Below are 21,572 nucleotides of genomic sequence, written 5' to 3'. Positions count from 1 at the left end.
TACAGGTAGAGCACCTGCATCCTGGGAAACTTTTAAACAAGAATGATAATTCTCAGTTCCTCCTCAGAGCTGTTCCTGTCCAGGAGGTGACACCAAGAAAAAGCCATGGGAATCCAGAGCATGAAGCTTGAATTGATAGTGTTGATCGTGTTGCACATGGAAAGAAAGCTTTTTGCACATTCGTCAGGATTATACTGAAACAACAATCGCTCGGACATTTCCATGGCCCAGGTGACTCGAGGAAACCATCTTGGCATGTGCTTCAAAAGCAAGCAGATGATGAAGCAGCGTTCGTTTCCATAACAATGAAAAATAAAGATTGCTCAGCGCCAATGCCTTTTGTCTTTTCTGGGTTCGCCCTCGTACAACAGGCTGGGAAGCAGATAGGTATTCACCAGAGTCAAGGTAAAAATGAACTGCCGAAGCACCACCGGGAATATCTCCAATAAAAATGAACCAACATGGGGCATTAACGAACGAGATAGAGGAGCTATTGACCCACTCAACAACGAACTGCATCGCCATTTTTATGCCGGAATATTAGTCTTCATGAACGCTGGTATCGGTTTCCTTCGACCGACAAGTGGAGCAGTGGAATTTATCAACTGAAAGCCGATAGTTTTGTTAATCACTGTGGGGAAACAGGGTTGCGGCCCGAGTTTAAAATGTTACCCTTTGTCTGAGCAAAATATATTTTCCTCTCATGAAGGGGGTAATGCTGGAAATGCCAGCCACACCTTGTTTACCATAGCGGTAAGCATACCTTTTTTTTTCCTTTTCTTTTTTTGTATACAAGATCGAGGCTCGTGTAAGAGCTAACATTAATGACAAAAAAACAAGCGGACACATAAGACAAAATAAAGGGAGCGGGAGACCAGATGGGGAGAGGGGGAAGCACACAAGTACAACGTTTGAGAGCATGGATATCGGGAGATCTGTGGGAGGGAGAGGGCTTGGGGGGAGGAGGCGTGGGAAGGAGCGTGGGGGGCGAAGGGGATTTAGGAGTGAAGCGAAGATAAAGTGGACCTTTACGAGCGAAGGAGATTTAAATGACCACCTTTAGAGGCCATTTCCCCCCGCAGAGCAGGGGCTGGCCTTTTTCGGGCACCGTGGTCCCCTTTTTGAAGCAATGTTTTATGGCCGGATGCCCTTCCTGCCGCCAACCCTGTTAGTCGCCTTTTGCCACAAAGGGAATTACCAGTGAGCTGGTACTCAATTTGCCAACCTCGGAAGGATGACAGGCTGAGTCAACACCCATGGCGTTAATTTAGTGATCGACTGGGATTCAAACCCAGGATCCTATGATCCCAAGCCGGCACCCTAACCGCTAAGCCAACACCAGGCTTAGAGAGGGGATTTGCATGACATAGCGTTTTCATAGGTAGAATTTTGGTGCCTATCCTGAGTCTCCTGAGGGTACAACGAGTCAACCACAAGGTTTAAACGAGTGTTGAACAAAGCAGCCAGATTATTCGCCGAGTCATTAGTGAGCAAGCTGGGTTTTGATTGACATTTCATTTGTGACATACAGCAGTTGTCCTAAGACGACAGCTCAATCTCCAGCAAAAGGTCCTCAACAACATGCTTCGAGATGAATATGAGCACATAACCTCCAGTATGTCACTGCAATAGTTGTTACCGCTCAGCCACCACTTTTTTGATTGTTGCTGCATTCTGTCTGCTTGCACGTCATAGTGAGTACAGGTAAGAAAGTGTGTCCACACTGCATTAAAGAAACAACAGGTTATTTTGCTAGCCACAACGCAGCTCTGTTGACAAAGTCACCTTATAACGCAGGACAATTGCAGAGACCCAGTGGTCAGGTGACAGTCGCCAGGCAACCGACGCCGCAGTGTCTGTCACGTTGAAGATGTGCACATCTGTTGGAGCTGCAGGTAAGCCTACCACAAAAAGAGAAGAAGGAAATTGGAATGATAATTAAAATGGAAAGATTTTGAAGACTCCATTGACCGAGGACCTCTTAATAGCACATGGAAGCATGCAGAACAATAACTTGAACATGTCAAATAATTAAGTGCAGGATTTCAACCTGGCACTTGCGATTTGATACGTGTAATAAGTTAATGATTTCAAAGATAAAAGTTTGCATTTACAGTATTTCTTCATCAGGATGATGCTGATCAAGGAAATAAGGCCCATTTGATGTTGTGTTGCAGAGTTTTCTATTGCTGAAGCAGCATTTGCGCAGCTTGAGAAACAGGAGTCTTAAGACACCTGCATTGTCTGAAACTTTACCTGGATAAGCCTGCATTCCTAAGGGATATATGAACGTTAAACTTTCCAATAGTTTCCTTTCTATTCCATCCAGGACTAGCAGGATAGCCTAGAGGTGTGCACACTTGCCTCTGAGCTGTCTAGCATGGGATCGAATCTCAACGCAGCTGTGTGTGCCGTACATTGGAAGGACGTTAAAATGAAGAACCTGTCTGCCAGGATTGGTAGATGATAAATATCCCACTGAAGAGTCTTTCATAAATAGGAGGAGAGAATTATTGCCGGCACCCTGAATAAATTAGAAATGCATTCCCTGAAAGCTGGGAAAGAAACGGCACATCACCCAACATACGTAAACCACCCAAAAAACACCCAGCAGAACCAAACAACCCGGGCCACCAGATCCGAAACAACAAACATAAGCAAACAACCCACTAGATCCGAAACAACAAACATAAGCAAACAACCCACCAGATCCAAACCACCCGGAACACCAGATCCGAAACAACAAACATAAGCAAACAACCCACCAGATCCAAACCACCCGGAACACCAGATCCGAAACAACAAACATAAGCAAACAACCCACTAGATCCAAACCACCCGGAACACCAGATCCGAAACAACAAACATAAGCAAACAACCCACCAGATCCAAACCACCCGGAACACCAGATCCGAAACAACAAACATAAGCAAACAACCCACTAGATCCAAACCACCCGGAACACCAGATCCGAAACAACAAACATAAGCAAACAACCCACCAGATCCAAACCACCAAGCATAATCAACCACCCAGTATAACCAACTACCAAGCATAACCAACCACCCAGTATAACCAACTACCAAGCATAACCAACTACCAAGCATAACCAACCACCCAGTATAACCAACTACCAAGCATAACCAACCACCCAGTATAACCAACTACCAAGCATAATCAACCACCCAGTATAACCAACTACCAAGCATAACCAACTACCAAGCATAACCAACCACCCAGTATAACCAACTACCAAGCATAACCAACCACCAAGCATAACTAACCACCCAGCATAACCAACTAACAAGCATAACCAACCACCCAGTATAACCAACTACCAAGCATAACCAACGACCAAGCATAACCAACCACCAAGCATAACCAACCACCAAGCATAACCAACCACCCAGTATAACTAACCACCCAGCATAACCAACTACCAAGCATAACCAACCACCAAGCATAACCAACCACCCAGTATAACTAACCACCCAGCATAACCAACTACCAATCATAACCAACTACCAAGCATAACCAACCACCAAGCATAACCAACCACCAACCATAACCAACCACCAAGCATAACCAACCACCGAGTATAACCAACCACCCAGCATAACCAACTACCAAGCATAACCAACCACCAAGCATAACCAACCACCATGCATAACCAACCACCAAGCATAACCAACCACCTAGCAGAACTAAACCACCCAGCAGATCCAAACGACCCAGCATAACCAAACCACCCAGCAGATTTTTTCAAGCATATTGGTCGATTGAGTTTGTTATTCTGTCTGCCTGTTTGTCTGTCTGCCAATGGCCTACAGGTCACAATGCTAAACTGATCGTCATGAAACGTTAACAAGTTGTAGAGGTAGTCACAGCTGAGAAGCCTATTAATTTTGAGGTCAAAGGTCATCTTTGTCTTTCATTAATCATCCACTTTCGAAACTCCCCTCTTGCCCCTCCCCTCCTAAACTCCCCACTTGCCCCTCCACTCCTGAACTCCCTCCTTGCCCTTCCCCTCCTAAACTCCCCCCTTGCCCCTCCCCTCCAAATCCCCCCCTTGCCCCTACACTCCTAAACTCCCCCCTTGCCCCTCCACTCCTAAACTCCCCCCTTGCCCCTCCCCTCCTAAACTCCCCCCCTCACTCCTCCCCTTCAAAACTCCCCCCCAACCCCTCCCATTCAAATCTCCCCCCATACCATTCCTCTCTAATTCTCCCTCCTCCCCCCTCCTCCTCAAAGCTGCCTCCTCCCCACTTCGTCTCCCTTCTATCTCATACCTCCACCCCCCCCCAACCTTCTACTTTCCTCTGCCCCCCCCTCTCAAACAACCCCTCACTGTGCCTCATCCCTTCACCATCAAACCTTTCATCCTCCTCATCCTTCCCTTTCTTGGAACTCTTCTGTAATCTCTGACACACTATCAACTGCTCTCCCTACCTCCCCCTCTCATCCTTCATCTTACCCTACTCCTCCCCTCCCCTGTCCTGTACCCGATGCTCCCCCTCTCTCTTCATTAACGGTATGGACCTCAAACATCCGGGGCCTTCGCTCAAACCTGACTGATCTCTCCATACAGGTTGCTTCTGACAATCCAGACTTGATCTGCTTAACAGAGACTTTCCTCCTTCAAGATGTCTCTGATTCCTTAATATCTCTTCCTGGTTACTCCCTCCTCAGGTATGATAGACCTGAGCCTCGTCCTGGTGGTGGGGTGACTATCTTTATCAAAAACTCTCTTCCTCACTCTCCTTGCACTGCCCTCTCTCCTCCTCACCCCCAGGAGTACCTCTGGCTACGGCTTCCTCTCCGCTCCCACCTTTTGTTCATATGTGTTCTGTACCGTCCTCCAAACAGTGATGACTCCATTTACATTTCACTGTCTGACAACATGGACCAACTTCTATCCACTCATCCCAACTCTCTCTTCCTCATATGTGGTGACTTCAACTGTCATCATGCCAGCTGGTTGGGTGTGGGTTCCTCTCTCACCAGTCATGGCACCTCAGCAAAGGACTTCTGTGACTCACTGGGATTGACACAATCTGTCAATTTCCCGACCCGGATCTCAGCCAATGGAGTATCTTCTCTTCTAGACTTGATTATGACAAACTTCCCTGCTAATGTCTGCTGCTCTTCTTCTGCTCCAATCGGTTCTTCTGATCATGTGCTTGTCAAAGTGGACATCTCTCTGGCCATTCTCAGAGAGCCTCCTCGGCGTCGATGAGTCTGGCATTTCACTCAGGCCGACTGGGATGGTCTTCAAGCAGCCATCAATCATCTGGACTGGTCTCCCATCTCTACTGCCTCTGACATCAATTCTTCCTGGGAATTATTCCAAAGCACACTGCTCTCTCTCATGCACAGATTTATCCCATCTCGTCTTCAGTTGTCTTACCCTTATTCCCGTCCATGGTACACTGAATCTTGTGGTGAGGCAGTTGCCCTGAAACAACTGGCCTTTGCCTCTTGGAAGGCAAATCCAACTGAGGGCAATCTCAGTTCCTTCCACCAAGCTCGGAACAAGTGTGTGTCTACCCTCAGGAGTGCCAGGAAGCACTATCTCTCCACACTCAAGAATGAACTCTCAAACCTGTCTCCTTCCTCCAAATCCTGGTGGCGTCTGGTCAAATCCGTTTCTGGCGTTTGTTCCCCCTCCATCCCCTCCCTTACCTCAAATGGCCACACAGTTGACATCGCACGTGATAAAGCCGAATGCCTCAACTCTGTGTTTGCCTCAAACTCTTGTGTCCCAAACCCATCTCTCTCTGTTCCCACCTTTCCCAGTCGAACCCAACTGCTCCTGGACTCTGTGTCCTTCTCTCATGACAAGGTGGAGGAGTTTTTGTCTAACCTCGACTCTGATTCTGCAACTGGACCAGACGGCATCAGCCCACGGGTCCTAAAATCCTGCTCTGCCGCTCTATCTCACCCTCTCTCTGTCCTTTTCACCCTCTCTTTTGCTCAAGGTCATCTGCCAGCATCCTGGAAATCAGCAAACATTACCGCTTTACACAAAAAGGTGCAAAAACAGATCCTTGCAACTACAGACCAATCAGCCTGCTCCCAATTATCAGCAAAGTCATGGAATCCATCATTGCTTCGGATATGAAATCTTTCCTCTTCTCCAATGGCTTGATCTCTGATCATCAATTTGGTTTCAGACCAGGTCACTCTACTCTGGACATGCTGCTTCTGCTGTCTCAACAATGGATGGAGGTCCTCAATGCCAAACAGGAAATCAGAGCTGTCTCCCTCGACATATCACGTGCCTTCGATATGGTCTGGCACCCCGCTCTGCTCACCAAACTCTCCTCCTATGGTATCCATGGAAATCTCCATGCATGGCTTGCGGACTTCCTCTCTGGTCGTAGTCAACGTGTGGCCCTGAATGGATTTCTCTCATCTCCCCTTCCTGTTCAGGCTGGAGTTCCCCAAGGCAGTGTTCTGGGCCCTGTGCTTTTTCTGGTCTTTATCAATGATCTCTCCGACTCTCTGGAAAATCCTCTCTATCTCTTTGCTGATGACTCCACTCTCTGCCGCTCCATTCCTCATCCCTCAGATCGGCAGTCTGCAGCCTCCTCACTCTCTGAAGACCTGGACAAAATCACAGACTGGTCAAACAAGTGGAACATGTCTTTCAATCCTGACAAATCTCACACTCTTACGATGTCTCTCCGAAAAGATCGACTGGATAACCCTCCCATCTACTTTCTCAACAATCCTCTCCAAGAAATTCTGTCGCTCAAGCTTTTGGGTCTCACTATCTGCCATGATCTTTCTTGGGAAAACCACATTTCCAAGCTGGCCTCCAAAGCCAGTCGCCGACTGGGCATCCTCCGTCGTGCGAAGTCCTTCCTCGGCACACCTGAGCTCCTCACCACATACAAGGCTTTCATCCGCAGCTCAATGGAATACTGTTCTCCCCTATGGGCCGGTGCTCCTGTCTCACACCTAGCTCGGCTTCACGCTGTCGAAACCAAAGCTTTTTTTTTTTTTTTTTTTTTTTCGATACAAGATCGAGGCTCGTGAAAGAGCGAACATTAATCACACAGAAAGACAAACAGACACATAAAACAAATAACATCGGGAGCGGTAGACACGATGGGGAGAGAGGGGGAAGGACACACAAACAACATTTGAGAGCAGGGACCGAGAGACATGGAGACATCGAGAGAACTGTGGGAGGGAGAGGGCTTTGGGGGGGAGGCATGGGAAGGGGGGAGGGGGGTGGGAGAGGTATAAAACATATGGACACTGCAGGACTTCCAGGAAAGAAGTTGGAATTTCAAACAAGGTGGATCTGGGGTGAATTAGTGGGGGTAGAAAAGATCAAGGTTTTGGATGGGGGAAGATAAGAGATGGTGGTGAACAGCTGTTTTAAAGACCTGGAGGGAGGAGTGGGATTGAAGTGAGTGTGGGAGTTTGTTCCAGAGGCGGGAGAAAAGAGGAATGAAAGAGTGAAGGTGAGCAGAGAGCCGAGATTTCGGCAGTTTAACCATCAGAGGGTGGCTGGCAGATCTTGTGCGACCTGTGGGAATATTTGGGGGACAGAGCACAGAGAGAGCTGGGGGAGCAAGGCCGGAGAGGAGTCGGTAGAAGACAGAAAGACCACCTACCTGCCTGCGGTGAGTGAGTGAAAGGCCCTCAGAGATAGCTTCATCGCGGGAGATTCCAATGATTCTGAAAGCTTTGGATTCAACAGCGTGAAGCCGAGCCAGGTGTGAGGCAGGAGCACCAGCCCATAGGGAAGAACAGTATTCCATTGAGCTGCGGATGAAAGCCTTGTATGTGGTGAGGAGCTCAGGTTTGCCGAGGAAGGACTTCGCACGACGGAGGATGCCCAGTCGGCGACTGGCTTTGGAGGCCAGCTTGGAAATGTGGTTTTCCCAAGAAAGATCATGGCAGATAGTGAGACCCAAAAGCTTGAGCGACAGAACTTCTTGGAGAGGATTGTTGAGAAAGTAGATGGGAGGGTTGTCCAGTCGATCTTTTCGGAGAGACATAGTAAGAGTGTGAGATTTGTCAGGATTGAAAGACATAAATTGAAAGACTTTCAGAATTATTGGAATCTCCCGCGATGAAGCTATCTCTGAGGGCCTTTCACTCACTCACCGCAGGCAGGTAGGTAGGTGGTCTTTCTGTCTTCTACCGACTCCTCTCCGGCCTTGCTCCCCCAGCTCTCTCTGTGCTCTGTCCCCCAAATATTCCCACAGGTCGCACAAGATCTGCCAGCCACCCTCTGATGGTTAAACTGCCGAAATCTCGGCTGTCTGCTCACCTTCACTCTTTCATTCCTCTTTTCTCCCGCCTCTGGAACAAACTCCCTCACTCCCTTCAATCCCACTCGTCCCTCCAGGTCTTTAAAACAGCTGTTCACCACCATCTCTTATCTTCCCCCATCCAAAACCTTGATCTTTTCTACCCCCGCTAATTCACCCCAGATCTACCTTGTTTGAAATTCCAACTTCTTTCCTGGAAGTCCTGGCAGTGTCCATATGTTTTATACCTCTCCCATCCCCCCCTTCTCATGCCCCCCCCCCCACCCCCAATGCCCTCTCCCTCTCACAGATCTCTCGATGTCTCCATGTTTCTCGGTTCCTGCTCTCAAATGTTGTGTTTGTGTCCTTCCCCCTCTCTCCCCATCTTGTCTACCGCTCCCGATGTTATATGTTTTATGTGTCGGTTTGTCTTTCTGTGTGATTAATGTTCGCTCTTTCACGAGCCTCGATCTTGTATACAAAAAAAAAAAAAAAAAATCTTGAGGTCACATTTCTAAAATCGTCATTTTTCATCCAATTGACTTGAAAGTTGAACAGGATTTGCATATTGGGTCACTCAATTGGGAAACAAACTATTTTGAGGTCAAAAGGTCAACTCAAGGTCAATCTTTGGAAATCATCAATTTTCATCTGAAAAATCCTCAATTTTCATCCAATTGACCTGAGCTTTGATTAAGATCATCAATTTTAATCCTAATTAAATGGACAATTTGATGTATCCATGGCAACCTTTTTTTGGCGGAGGTGGAGGGAGGAGGAGGGGGTTGCAAGTATCATGCTCCGCACGACATCATTCTTGGTTGTACTTTTACCAAATTAATTCCTGCACGTTATATTCTGTTCCAAGTTGTGTTTCTCTCTCTTTTCCCCCAAGCTGCCTCAAGTTCTACTCATCAACCATTTGGATATTTTGCCATGAACGTGACTGTTTAATTAATCTAGGTTATGTTCCCTCATATTAAGCTAACCACACAAATCTCTATCGCTTCATCACAATTTTCTTGTTATTCTCTCCCCACCCCTTGGTTGAAGGTTGAACTCACTGTCGCTGTAAGTCCAGGCAAAGGCCGGCAGATTCCACTCTCCCCACCTGACTGCCTGGGCCTTCACACGAGCTTCATACTTTCTGCTCGCTTTCAAGCCACCCAAGACGAGGCTCGTTTGATCAGACGAGACCAACTTTTGCCTTTTGTTCTTGCTGTTCCCAACTTGCTGCCACTTGCAAAGATAGTGAGTGATGCGACCTTGATAAGTGCTTGGTGGTTTCCAAGTCAAGTGCAGTGACGTGTCGTTTATTGGCTGGAGTAACACATTACGTGGAGCACCGGGACCTGTGGGATGCACAGTGGTTATTGCAGGCAATCTGAACAACACATGGCTTTTAACAAACAAACATATAAGCAGTTTTAGAAAGTAATGCATTCCTACCCGACTTAGGATAGTAAAATGACCAACTGTAATCTGTTAAATTACTCATGTTTCAGACATGTAATCTCACAAATTACTTTGGTTGGGAGAGGGTGTTTGTGGGTGAAGGTGGGGAGGTGTGTGGGTGATGGGGTCGACATTCACCTGGCAGCAAAAAGTCCAAAGGCATTTCTAAGGGCATATATGAGGTGAAGTATTTCTGCACCGAGGGGATTATTGCGCAAATTCACCTATGGAGCTGACAATCGGGAAGATTAAAGAAGTTTTTTTCAGGCTGGAAATTTGAACTCTTGTTGACGTACAAGGTGGAAGAGAAGAATATCCTGGCAGAAAAAACTTCTCCACCTGACTCCAGTTTTCTTTTCAAAAAGGCCTTTGTTTTTTGTTGTATACATAGTCGAGGCTCGCGGAAGAGCTAGTACGAGTATATTGAACGGATCGGAATGAAACAGGAAAAAAGGAACAGCAGAGAGAGGGGGTGCGGGGGTCACCAACAGCAGATCTAAAGGCCAAGACGGGAGGAGGTAGACAAACAATGGGTGTGGGGAAGAATGAGGGGCAGGAGAGGATGCAAGGAATGGATGAGATAGATACAGGAGAAGACTCTCAGGTGGACAAACAGGAAATTTGGAAAGACGAGGGATTGGGGTATGAAGGGGGAGGGGGAGAAATGAGGGTAAAAATATTATGTTTTTGGATTGGGGATGATCTGAGATGGTGGTGAACAGCTATCCTGAAGACCTGGAGGGAAGAATGAGATTGAAGAGGATGTGGAAGTTTGTTCCACAGGCGAGAAAAACAAAAACGAACTAGACTGGCACTCGGTAGAGCACACACCTCCACCAGACTGAACGGTTTTTACCTTTTGTATCCTACCATTAGGCCGGATCTGGATCCGGACATGAACCAAAATCTAACTGACTTGTTTTTGTCGCCAAACCGACTCATCCACCAGGTTTTGGCACAATCTGTCCACAACTTTTTGAAATGTCACGCTGTACATTATTCTTGACAAAATCAATCAACAGTGAAGAATCACTTTTAAAATTTTCTGATCTGGATCCGGATTCGAATCTTCATTCGATCAATGCTTCATTGTCACACATCCAACCTATCCACCAAGTTTTATCCGAATCTGTTGACTTTTTTTTTTGAGATATCATGATATATATATATATATAGTTTTTTTGTCCTAACTCTCAATGGTGAAGTCACTTAAAAAATTCTCAGTTCCAGATCTGGATCCGGATCTCCACCAAAATCTAATCATTTTGTCCTTGTCATACACCCAACCTCTCCACCAAATTTCGGCCAAATCCGCCCACAACCTTTTGAGATATCCTGTTCACAAAAAAGAAAGTCAAACAAATAGACAGACAGGGGTGAAAACATAACCTCCATCCGCCTTCAGTGGTGAAGGTAATAACTAACTGTTAACATGCCATTGCCTTGTGCTCGCATAATAGTGATTATATTTTGCTATTAAAAAACAAAGCATAAACAGTATGACAAAGTCCATCGAAACTAGAATACTTCACAGGTCTCTGCTTTGTTGTTTGGATTAAAGAAAGTGAGAAAAGGCTCAGCTAAAATATTCAAAAGCATATTTCAAAGTAGAAAGAGGAAGTGCCGGACGTGCGGATTGTCCACCTGTGTGAAAAACTGTCCAAAATTATTTTTCCATGGAAGTGGGAAAACAAACTAGTAATTCCAAAAGTAATCCTAGAAGGAAATCGCAAAGGTAATCAAAAGGTAATCCAGATAATCTATTACGTCAATCACATGGAATATGGAACAGATTAACCAAGAGCAAATGGAACTGGAGTGAAGTTGATGCCGTGCTATCGTAAATCCCCACACTTCCGACTGAAAGCAGTGTTGAAAGATGGCAAAAAGTTCCACCAGGAATGACCCAATATCAAATTTAAAGTTAAAATTTTTCCCCGTTTTGACTGCTGTGACCTCACGTCTCCCCCCTCTGGAGCATGAACCCGGAGTCAGAAGACGATGAACCACCTTTAGAGGCCATTTTTCCCCACAGAGCGGGGGTTGGCCTTTTTCGGGCACCGTGGTCCCCTTTTTGAAGCAATGTTTTATGGCCGGATGCCCTTCCTGCCACCAACCCTGTTTGTCACCTCTTGCGACACACAGGGAATTACCAGTGAACTGGTACTCAATTTGCCGACCTCAGAAGGATGACAGGCTGAGTCAACCCCGCTGGTGTTAATTCAGCGATCGACCGGGATTCGAACCCAGGATCCTTCGATCCCAAGACAGCACCCTAACCGCTAAACCAACACCAGGCTCCTGGAGCATGAACCTGGAGTCAAATCATAAAAATCGTTACATATTTCATGCGTCACCCAATTTTGGTTGCACATACAAAGTTTCATTAAAAGATGTTTTAAAATGTGCTCGTAATTGCATTGTTTGGCATTTAACCTTTTGTCCCCACTACAGGGAGAAAGGCCACAATTATACTGCTCTTGTACCTTTGTGCCATGTGGTGTTCACAATTACCAAGTTTGCTGAATTTCTGCACAACCGTTTCGGAAGAGATAGCGTGATGGACAGATGGACACAGACAGACAGAGCAGATTACAATGCCGCCGCCCCCCCTTATTTTTTCAAAAAGCATGGCAAAACCAGTAATCTGCAAGGAACTGCTTTTTTAAAACAATATTAATCTCATTAGGGCCACCTAAACAAGGTGATAAAATCCGTGCATATAAATGTGGCTACATTAGACAGGTAAACAAGTTAGTGAATATAGAAAGCTCTACTTTGCCAACTCTAGCGCTATCTAGTCACTTCTGTCTCGAGTACTAAACTATTATAAAACTAGTGTAAAATCCCGTCAAAATGGACGGGTTGAAAGAGTTTATTTGACGGTGCAGTCTCGTGAGCATGCCAAAGTCTGAAGCCTTGGCCTAGTGCCAGGTGTGCTTGTATAGTCTTTATTTATTGGACATTCTACGGACGTAAATGACCACTTGTTTTACTCTGCGCACATTGCACATCACGTGCAGCAAATTTCACCTCCTGCACCTTGTATTTATTGTTATTTTAAAAAATGCTTCTGTACACCGCCCTTGAAGCTCGGATTGAAAGCCACCGTCTACAATTCCAATTAAAGAGACATAATTACTCTTTTATGGAAAATGTTTTTCGAGTTTATTTTATCCTCAAAAATAGACCATGGTGAACACACATTTGTGTTAAAAGATTATCCTTTAAAAGCTACCCTTATGAAGGGGGATAGACATCTGTACAAACACACAAACATTGCGTTTTATATGGTAGATGTTGTCATTTTCATGGAATGCATAATGTAACACCAGACATTTTAATATAATCCTTTTGCAGATCCTTAAATAAAAAGGCTTAAAGCTAGGAAAGAGTTGAAACACAGGAAATCATGGATATGTACAAATAATTGACATAAACAATTGAAATATTAAATATAAACCAAACCCCTTGACTGTTACGGTACCAGGAAGCTCGTGCCATATCGGCTATGGTCACATGGATCCCAACCAACAGGATGTGCCAGTCACACACCATCCTGCTGGTGGTCCATAAACACATTTAGAGAGGTATCTGTGGAAAAATACGATCAAAGGAAGGATAAACCTCGAATAAGCCTCAGTGGCGTAATGGTTAGAGCATCCGCTCTGAGTCTGCGAGGTTGGTGGTTCAAACCCCCTCCGAGTCATACCAAAGACCCTAAATATGGTACATGCTTCCTTGTTTGATGCTCATCATTTAAAAAGGACAGACAAACAACCATAAGTTGGTCATAATAGCAGAGGCTTTGATGGGCCTTATGGCTTCCTCCTGCCTTCAAGTTCCTTGGAAGGGAATTCTTGTTTACGTACATGCGGAGTGCACAAGAGCATAATGTTCTAATATGTTCTAATGTTCTCGTTCCTAATACGCTGCAGTGAAAGGTACACTGGAGGATGCTGTATTGAGTGGCAGCATCTGCTTATTTTTCAGACTGCACATCATCATCTTCATCAGCCTGTTCTCAGTCCACTCAAACTCGAGATAGACAGCTAAAAGGGGAGTATGCATACCTCTAAGTCTAAGCTATCCTGCCAGTCCAATCTGCGCATAACCGGAGGTTTATCATTCTTTTAACCTAGGAAAGAAAGTTTGTGGGAAAAGCAATAATTCAGGTCGAAATTATTGACTTTGACAGTCCTATTGATTTTAAAAGCATTTTTCGCATCAAAACTTCTCAAATATGCTTTAGGTTTTATACTTAAATTTTACTGAAAGATTGCTGAAATACCAGCTGGAATCTGTACAGTCAGGTGAACTACCTTGGTCATCATTGAACAGAGGCGTATGCTGAGGCCGGACATGAGTAAGTATCTAAAATGGGCAGAGTGATCCAACACAAGACAGCTGGCCAGATACGCAGGTGGCACAAAAGGTTTCAAAGATCATAGGTTTGAAAAATTCATGAAGAAAAAAAAAATCACTAAAAACAAACAATATCGGCTCGTTCGTGTTGCCATGTGAACGTGAAAGCAAGGAACTCACATTCAAATCCTACGTATCACATGTTTGGCCGTTGCTGACTAACGTTCTTGTAGTACACGTTAAAGTACACCGATGTCTCCCATATGTCGGTTTCCTGCAAATTATGACTTGCATACAACCACTTACATGAGCCTAAGGCCAAGTTAAAAGAAAAAGAAGGCATCAGTATGTAAAAACTTATCCAGACAAACAGATCTGCTATATACTTCTATTGTTTAAACAATGTGAACTTTCGTTATTAAAAAGTCAATCCTGCAAGGAAATCCCCTGTCCATCCAAAAGGCTTTGATAATAAAACAATCAAAAGGATAGAAGCATGTTGGCTTGCTTCCTGCTTGTCCTGTGGTGGTGAACCGTGATGACTGATTGACGCGAGATGGGGGAAAAGGTTAAAAAACAAAAACTCAGGGCCGAGTTTATTGTTTAAATTCAAAGTATAATCTTGTTACCTCCACCACCGAAAGTTTTCACCTTTGTCTGCCTGTCTGTCTGTCTGTCTGTCTCTGTGAGCAGGATATCACAAAAAGTTATGGACGGATTCAGAGGAAACTTTGTGGAGAGGTTGGGTGTGTGACAAGGACAAGCTCATTCGATTTTGTTGAAGATCCGAATCCAGATAGCACGAGATATATAATTTTATTTAGCATGATATATACACACACGACCGGTCAAAAGTTTTAGAACGCCTCAATTTTTCCAGTTTTTATTTAAATTTACGCAGTTTAATGTCTCAATGTACTCTGAAAATAAGCACAGAACAAATAAACAATTGGAGATAAAAAAAAGAAATCAAAGAATCATTTTGTTTAACAAAATTTAATTTAAATTTTTGACTCAGCAAAGTAGCCACCTTTTGCAGATATAACCCCCGAACACACTCGTGGTATTCTTTCTACAATGGAAATGAAATATTGTTCGGGAAGTTCTTCCCAACACTGTTGCAGAAGTTCCCACAAATGTGTTGCACTTGTCGGTTGCTTTGCTTTCACCCTTCTGTCCAGTTCATCCCAAAGCAGCTCGATGGGGTTCAGGTCTGGAGACTGTGCTGGCCATTCCATGTTTTGAAGCCTACCGTCTTGTTCTTTTCCTCGAAGGTAGTTTTGACATCGCCTGGAGGTGTGTTTAGGGTCATTATCTTGCTGCAGGATGAACCCCTGACCAACTAGGCGTATACCAGAGGGTATTGCATAGCGCTGCAAAATGCCGTGGTGCCCCTTTTGGTTCAGGGTGCCAGTCACTCTGTGCAAGTCTCCGACTCTGGATCCAGCAAAAGAGCCCCAGACCATCACGCTTCCTCCTCCATGTTTGACAGTTGGTGTCACACACTGAGGAACCATCCTTTCGCCTCCTCGATGGCGTACAAAAACCCTGCGTGATGAACCAAAGATTTCAAATTTTGATTCATCGGTCCATAAGACCTTCTTCCAGTCTTCAGTAGTCCACTGGCGGTATTTCATGGCCCAGGCAAGCCTCTTTTTCTTATTTTGCCATCTTAGCAATGGCTTTATTACTGCCACTCGACCTGTCAAACCTGCAGCTCGAAGTCTTCTCTTCACAGTTGAAACTGAGACTTGCTTACTTCGACCAGTATTAAGCTGTGCTTGAAATTGTTGTCCTGTGAGCCGCCTATCACGCAAGCTGTTGACTCTCAGAAACTTGTCTTCTGATTCTGTTGTGGCTTTGGGTCTGCCAGACCTCTTCCTGTCAGAGATTCCTCCAGTTTCCAATATACTACTTTCTGCAGTGCAATATTGTCCAAATAATGCTTCAGAGGGTGTAATAACAGTCTGTTCCAATACTGCTTTTACACAGACAGGGGGTTTGTAATCAATTAATCAGCAGAGGTTGGGACACCTGTAGGAATTGTTTGCATCAACTTTCAAGGCTTAATTTACTTACATTGCTGCAGAACAGCTGTAAGTTGTTAACCCATTACTTGTTCCCTGAAGAAGGCCTTTTTTTTTTACAATATCGTTACGGATCCGGGGGACGGCACTCCCGTTAGCAAGGGGGGGTTAATCCCCTTGTCCTGTTAAGCTGGCCGTCCGACCGGTCCTGGGGGTATGACGTCACTTCCCGTCGATGGTAAGTAGGGTTGTAAGCCCAATTTGTCTTAATACCTAAGTACTACCACTGGCCGTAAGCGAGGAAATACTCACACCCGGGCCGCAGCGCGATTGGATTGCGCCGAGCGAAGCGAGCTGCGACTCAGGCCGTTAGCAAGAGACTAAACCCGACTATAAAGCGTTTGGCCAAAATCGCGCCACAGGTATTCAATGGGAAGAAAGGACTAAAGTGATCGGGGGAAAGAAGAAGCCAAAGTAAGGAATACCAGATATTTATTAACTATATACAAAACCAAAACCAAAGAAGAAACGAAAGGTAATGTACAGTGAAGAAGAAGAAGACACAGGGCAGCCTTAAGCAGTCTTATATTATTCCCCAGGACAAACAAACAGACTCACACGACAGGGAATGGCAGGAAGGAATGGCTGGAAGGAATGAGAAGGCCCAGGCAGATGGTAGGCGTCGAGGTCCGGCTCCAGGAGTCGACTCGCGTCGTGGCGGGAAAACCCTGGCAGGCAGCAAGCGCGCATCGTTGACTGCGAGCAGACGTTGCATATAGCGGTGGGACTGGGATGCTCTGTATGTAATAAAATGGCTCGTGCCCACGCTCTCTCTCCTGAACAAGATGGGGGAGATGCCAGTTCGTAGCGCACTCCAGCTCCCTCTCTTCTCATCTGCACCTTCTCACTCGCCTCTCTCAAGCAGTCCCTCGCAGCCGCTTTTATTGCTCGTGCTGGAATCAAGCCGCCGGCTCTGATGACACGCCTACCGGTTGGCTCACCGCGGCGCTGGTTGGTCGGTAAGGGCTTGCTGACTCCACCTTTGCTGACGAGTCGACGTGCCACACCTTGTTCTGGTGGCCCCGCCCCCTTCTTCCTCAGTTTGACCACATGGCTTATGGCGACGTGGTGCCAGCAAAACAGCCCAATGCAACGGCAGCGAACGCTGCTGGCAAGCGAGGTACCACAATTTGGAGAGGGAGAGCAAAATGGACGGAATGGGGCCTATCTTATTTGATTAATGCAACGCAGATTCAACTATTGGGAACAGATCCTTAACTGAAACACACAATAATGAAATAACTACGGAGAGGTCCTATGGTTCGCTACGTGTTGTACATGGACTAACTAGGGTGCGATCTTTAACAAGCCAATTGATGGGGATATTTACAGGGGATCATTTATAAGGGAAACATTTACTAAAATTTACTAGTGAAGGTTCTAAAAACCGTAACAATATAATTGTGCAATTTACATTATTTTCCCGTTTTTGCTAACCTAAACTTTTTTTTTTAAACCTCGAGCAGTTTACTGCTTACCTTTGTACCATTTCAGGTTATTCACTGGACTTGAATTGCTGAAATTTCAATAAAAACTGGAAAAATTGAGGTGTTCTAAAACTTTTGACCGGTAGTGTGTGTATGTGTATATATATTATATATATATATATATATAATATATTATATATATATATATACGATATAGCACGACATATTGATATTTAAAGGGATATATATATATATATATATATATATATATATATATATATATATATATATATATATATATATATATATATATATATATATATACGATATAGCACGACATATTGATATTTAAAGGGACTTATGGAGACATTTTTACAAAACTTGGTGGATGAGTTGGGTAGGTGACAAGAACAAGCCGATTAGATTTTGGTTCAGGTCCGAATCCAGATCCGGCCTATCAGCGGGATGCAAAACATTAACTGTTCACGAGGCGGAGGTTTGCGCTCTACCGAGTGCCGTTCTCGTTCTCACATTATTTAGAACCATATCACTGATGGCGTGTGCATCTTAACCCTGCCTCCTTCCCCGAAAACACACGTTCAACGTGGATGGAAAGAGCATTAAACTCAGATGGCTAACGATGCAAAATGAGGGTCCACCGGTACCCTATATCATCGTACGTCCTCACATTTCCAGCTATGTCAGATGTCTGACTTCATTATGACTACGTGACATTTAAGTGATTCTTCACCATACTATGTCTGACTTCGTTATGTTACTTTCCCAATGGAGGACTGAGAGAAATAGCAGACAAACGTGAAGCGCACCAATATGTTTGGAGTAATGTAGAGTTTGATGAGGAGCTGGTCCTTTGGACAGGAGGAAGCATGCAGGAGACCCCTCACAACCCTCCCCCTCCCCCCACATGGTCTTTTGGCATGCTGGGGAAAATTCCATGCCATCACCCCTCCCCTTAAGCCAACAAGTTTCAAACTTATTCGTATTCTTTCAAAGTCACCAAGTTTCCGAAGAACACGGGTTATTTAAACACACTTCTGTAATGATGAATTAATGGTCTGATCTCTTGCAAAGTACGAACCATTAAAACTTCCGTTTTTCATGACGGCGTGAGCAATAATATTCATATGTGGGACCATATATACACTATGTATGCATCATTCTGTGGGATTTAGAACATCTCTAGGGTTTGCTTTGAGTGCAAATGGCATGTACCACAGTCATGTGCCGAGTGCTTCTTCTACAAACACAACAAAGCTGTTGGCACACATTGAGGTACGATTATAAAAGTGAGTCTGGCTGCTCAACATTGCTCAAATGGGTGCACTTCTTGCCATGGCACCGCTTCTTTACTGTGCAGCTAACATTTCTGCAACCTTATTGTACCTTTGGAAGTTATGCTTCCAATACTTAAATGCTGATTCAGTAATTTAGACCTTCTCATAAAGTGGAGCTTTCAAGAGCATGTCACATGGTCACTGTGTGCATTGTACTATCATAGAGGGAGACAGAGACAGAGACAGAGAGAGAGAGAGAGAGAGAGAGAGAGAGAGAGAGAGAGAGAGAGAGAGAGAGATAGAGAGGGAGAGAGAGAGAGATAGAGAGGGAGAGGGAGATAGATAGAGAGGGAGAGGGAGAGGGAGATAGCTAGAGAGGGAGAGGGAGAGGGAGATAGCTAGAGAGGGAGAGTGAGATAGATAGAGAGGGAGAGGGAGAGGGAGATAGATAGAGAGGGAGAGGGAGAGGGAGTTATATAGAGAGGGAGAGGGAGAGCAAGAGGGAGAGTGAGAGTGAGAGGGAGAGAGAGGGAGAGCGAGAGGGAGAGGGAGAGCGAGAGGGAGAGCGAGAGGGAGAGCGAGAGTGAGAGTGAGAGGGAGAAGGAGAGGGAGAGGGAGATTGGAGAGAGAGAGGGAGAGAGAGAGAGAGGGAGAGTGAGAGATAGATAGAGAGAGGGGGGGGGGGGGGTAAGATGACAGTTATAATATGTTCATTCTTCAATCAATTGCATTTTTTAAATACTTAGTCTCGGCTCGTATGAGAGCTAACATATAGAACATATAATAAAAGGAGTGGAAAACAAGAGTGGGGAGAGAGGGAAGTACAACAACAGCAGGGAACAGGGACATCTGTGGAAGAGAGAGGGCTAGGGCAGGGTACACGGGATAAACAAGATGGACAGTACATGGGCTTTCAGGAAAGAAAACAAGAAATTTGAAGGAGGTGGATTTGGGGGTTTATCAACGGGGGTAGAAAAGATAAAGGTTTTGGATGGAGGAAGATATGAGATGGTGGTGAACAGCTGTTTTGAAGACCTGGAGGGAGGAGTGGGATTGACAAGAGTGTGAGAATTTGTTCCAGAGGCGGGAGAAAAGGGGAATGAAAGAGTGAAGGTGAGCAGAGAGTCTTGATTTTGGCGGTTTCAACAGAAGAGGGTTGCTGGCAGATCTTGTGTGTCCTGCAGGAATATTTGGGGGACAGAGCACAGACAGAGCTGGGGGAGCAAGGCCGCAGAGGAGTCTGCAGAAGACAGAAAGACCACCAACCTGCCTGCGGTGAGTGAGTGAAAGGCCCTCGGAGTTAACTTCATCGCAGGAGATTCCAATGATTCTGAAAGCTTTGGTTTCAACAGCGTGAAGACGAGCTAGGTGTGAGGCAGGACCACCAGCCCAGAGGGGAGAACAGTATTCCATTGAGCTGCGGATGAAATCCTTGTATGTGGTGAGGAGCTCAGGTGTGCCAAGGAAGGACTTCGCACGACGGAGGATGCCCAGTCGGGGACTGGCTTTGGAGGCCAGCTTGGAAATTTGGTTTTCCCAGGAAAGATCATGGCAGATAGTGAGACCCAAAAGCTTGAGTGACAAACTTCTTTGAGAGGATTGTTGAGAAAGTAGATGGGAGGGTTGTCCAGTCGGTCTTTTCAGAGAGACATTGAACCAGTAGGGCACTAATAATTGGATTTAATAATTTCTTATTTTGATCCATTAATTTGTGAACATTTGAATGTGTGGATGGCACTCTAGGATTGAAGAACCGGAGTTGCAATAACAAATGCTGAGCTGAAGAACCGTTTGGGATTGACTCAGAATTTCCTAGTCTGGCTTTCTTTGTCGAGTAGCGCATGTATCCGAGGCTCTTAGAAGAGCATCACAAGGGGTTGGGGAAAAACCGAATTGAGAAAATTTAAATGGAGAAAAGTAAGCGATGAGAGAATAGCAGGAGAGAGATGGGAGGTTAGGGGAGTGCGGCAGAAGTGGAGAGAAGAGGGAAGGAAGTTTGGGAAGAGATAAGAGGATAAGAGGGTGGAGGAATCACAGATATATATATATATATGGAAATATTATAGATATTTAATATAATAATAATAGATATATGGAAAATTAATCAATGAATGTACTGGATATTCCCGCAATATTCCATCAGTGAAACAGCAATGCTCACTTAAATCATGGATAATCCGGATTTGTTGTTTGGAAAGACTCAATCAGTGTAATACAAATAACAACGCCGCTTGCTGATCCACGTACAATGCTATGTGGGATCAAATTTTTTTTTGTTGTGCAGGTGAGGATGCAAACTTCATTCACACACTTACTCGGTGAACCAAGGAGGACGGCGGCAGGATGTGAAGGTGGGCCACGGGAACCGCAGTTGTATAGCAACACCTCAGCGGTGTATGTGTAATCTGGCTCAAGTTCCGACACAAGGTGTGATGTAGCCTTGGTATCAGGTACGATGAGCTCAATCACACGCCCCTCGTTTGGGCGCCAAACACGCACCACCACGCCCTGTGCTTTGGGCTCAGGACGTGGAAGCTTCCAAGATACGAGCACCGATGTTCGGGTCTTCTCTGTGAGGTCGAGGTGAACCGGTGCAATTCCAGGCTCTGACAGACCAATGATGGACAATGAAACAATAGGTTACAATCACAATGAGCTGAAGTTTAAATCACC

At 45.2% G+C, this 21,572-nt stretch overlaps 1 protein-coding gene across 1 annotated transcript in view; it reads right to left on the bottom strand.

The window, feature by feature from the left end:
* The window catches only part of LOC137423400 (tyrosine-protein kinase receptor Tie-1), a 65,220-nt gene that overhangs the window by 11,792 nt on the left and 31,856 nt on the right, over positions 1 to 21,572 (bottom strand). Inside the window, exons 13-15 of the mRNA XM_078773462.1 lie at positions 21,215 to 21,505; positions 9,335 to 9,622; positions 1,786 to 1,901 (exon numbers count right to left, since the gene is read on the bottom strand). Of these exons, the coding sequence (XP_078629588.1) occupies positions 1,786 to 1,901; positions 9,335 to 9,622; positions 21,215 to 21,505 (695 nt within the window). The remainder of the gene's footprint in view (positions 1 to 1,785; positions 1,902 to 9,334; positions 9,623 to 21,214; positions 21,506 to 21,572) is intronic.

This window comes from Myxine glutinosa, chromosome 1, assembly GCF_964187855.1.
Source record: "Myxine glutinosa chromosome 1, kmMyxGlut1.1, whole genome shotgun sequence".
NCBI lineage: Eukaryota > Metazoa > Chordata > Myxini > Myxiniformes > Myxinidae > Myxine > Myxine glutinosa.
The sequence above is the reverse complement of the archived record's forward strand: the minus strand, read 5'-3'. Positions and strand labels throughout refer to the sequence as shown.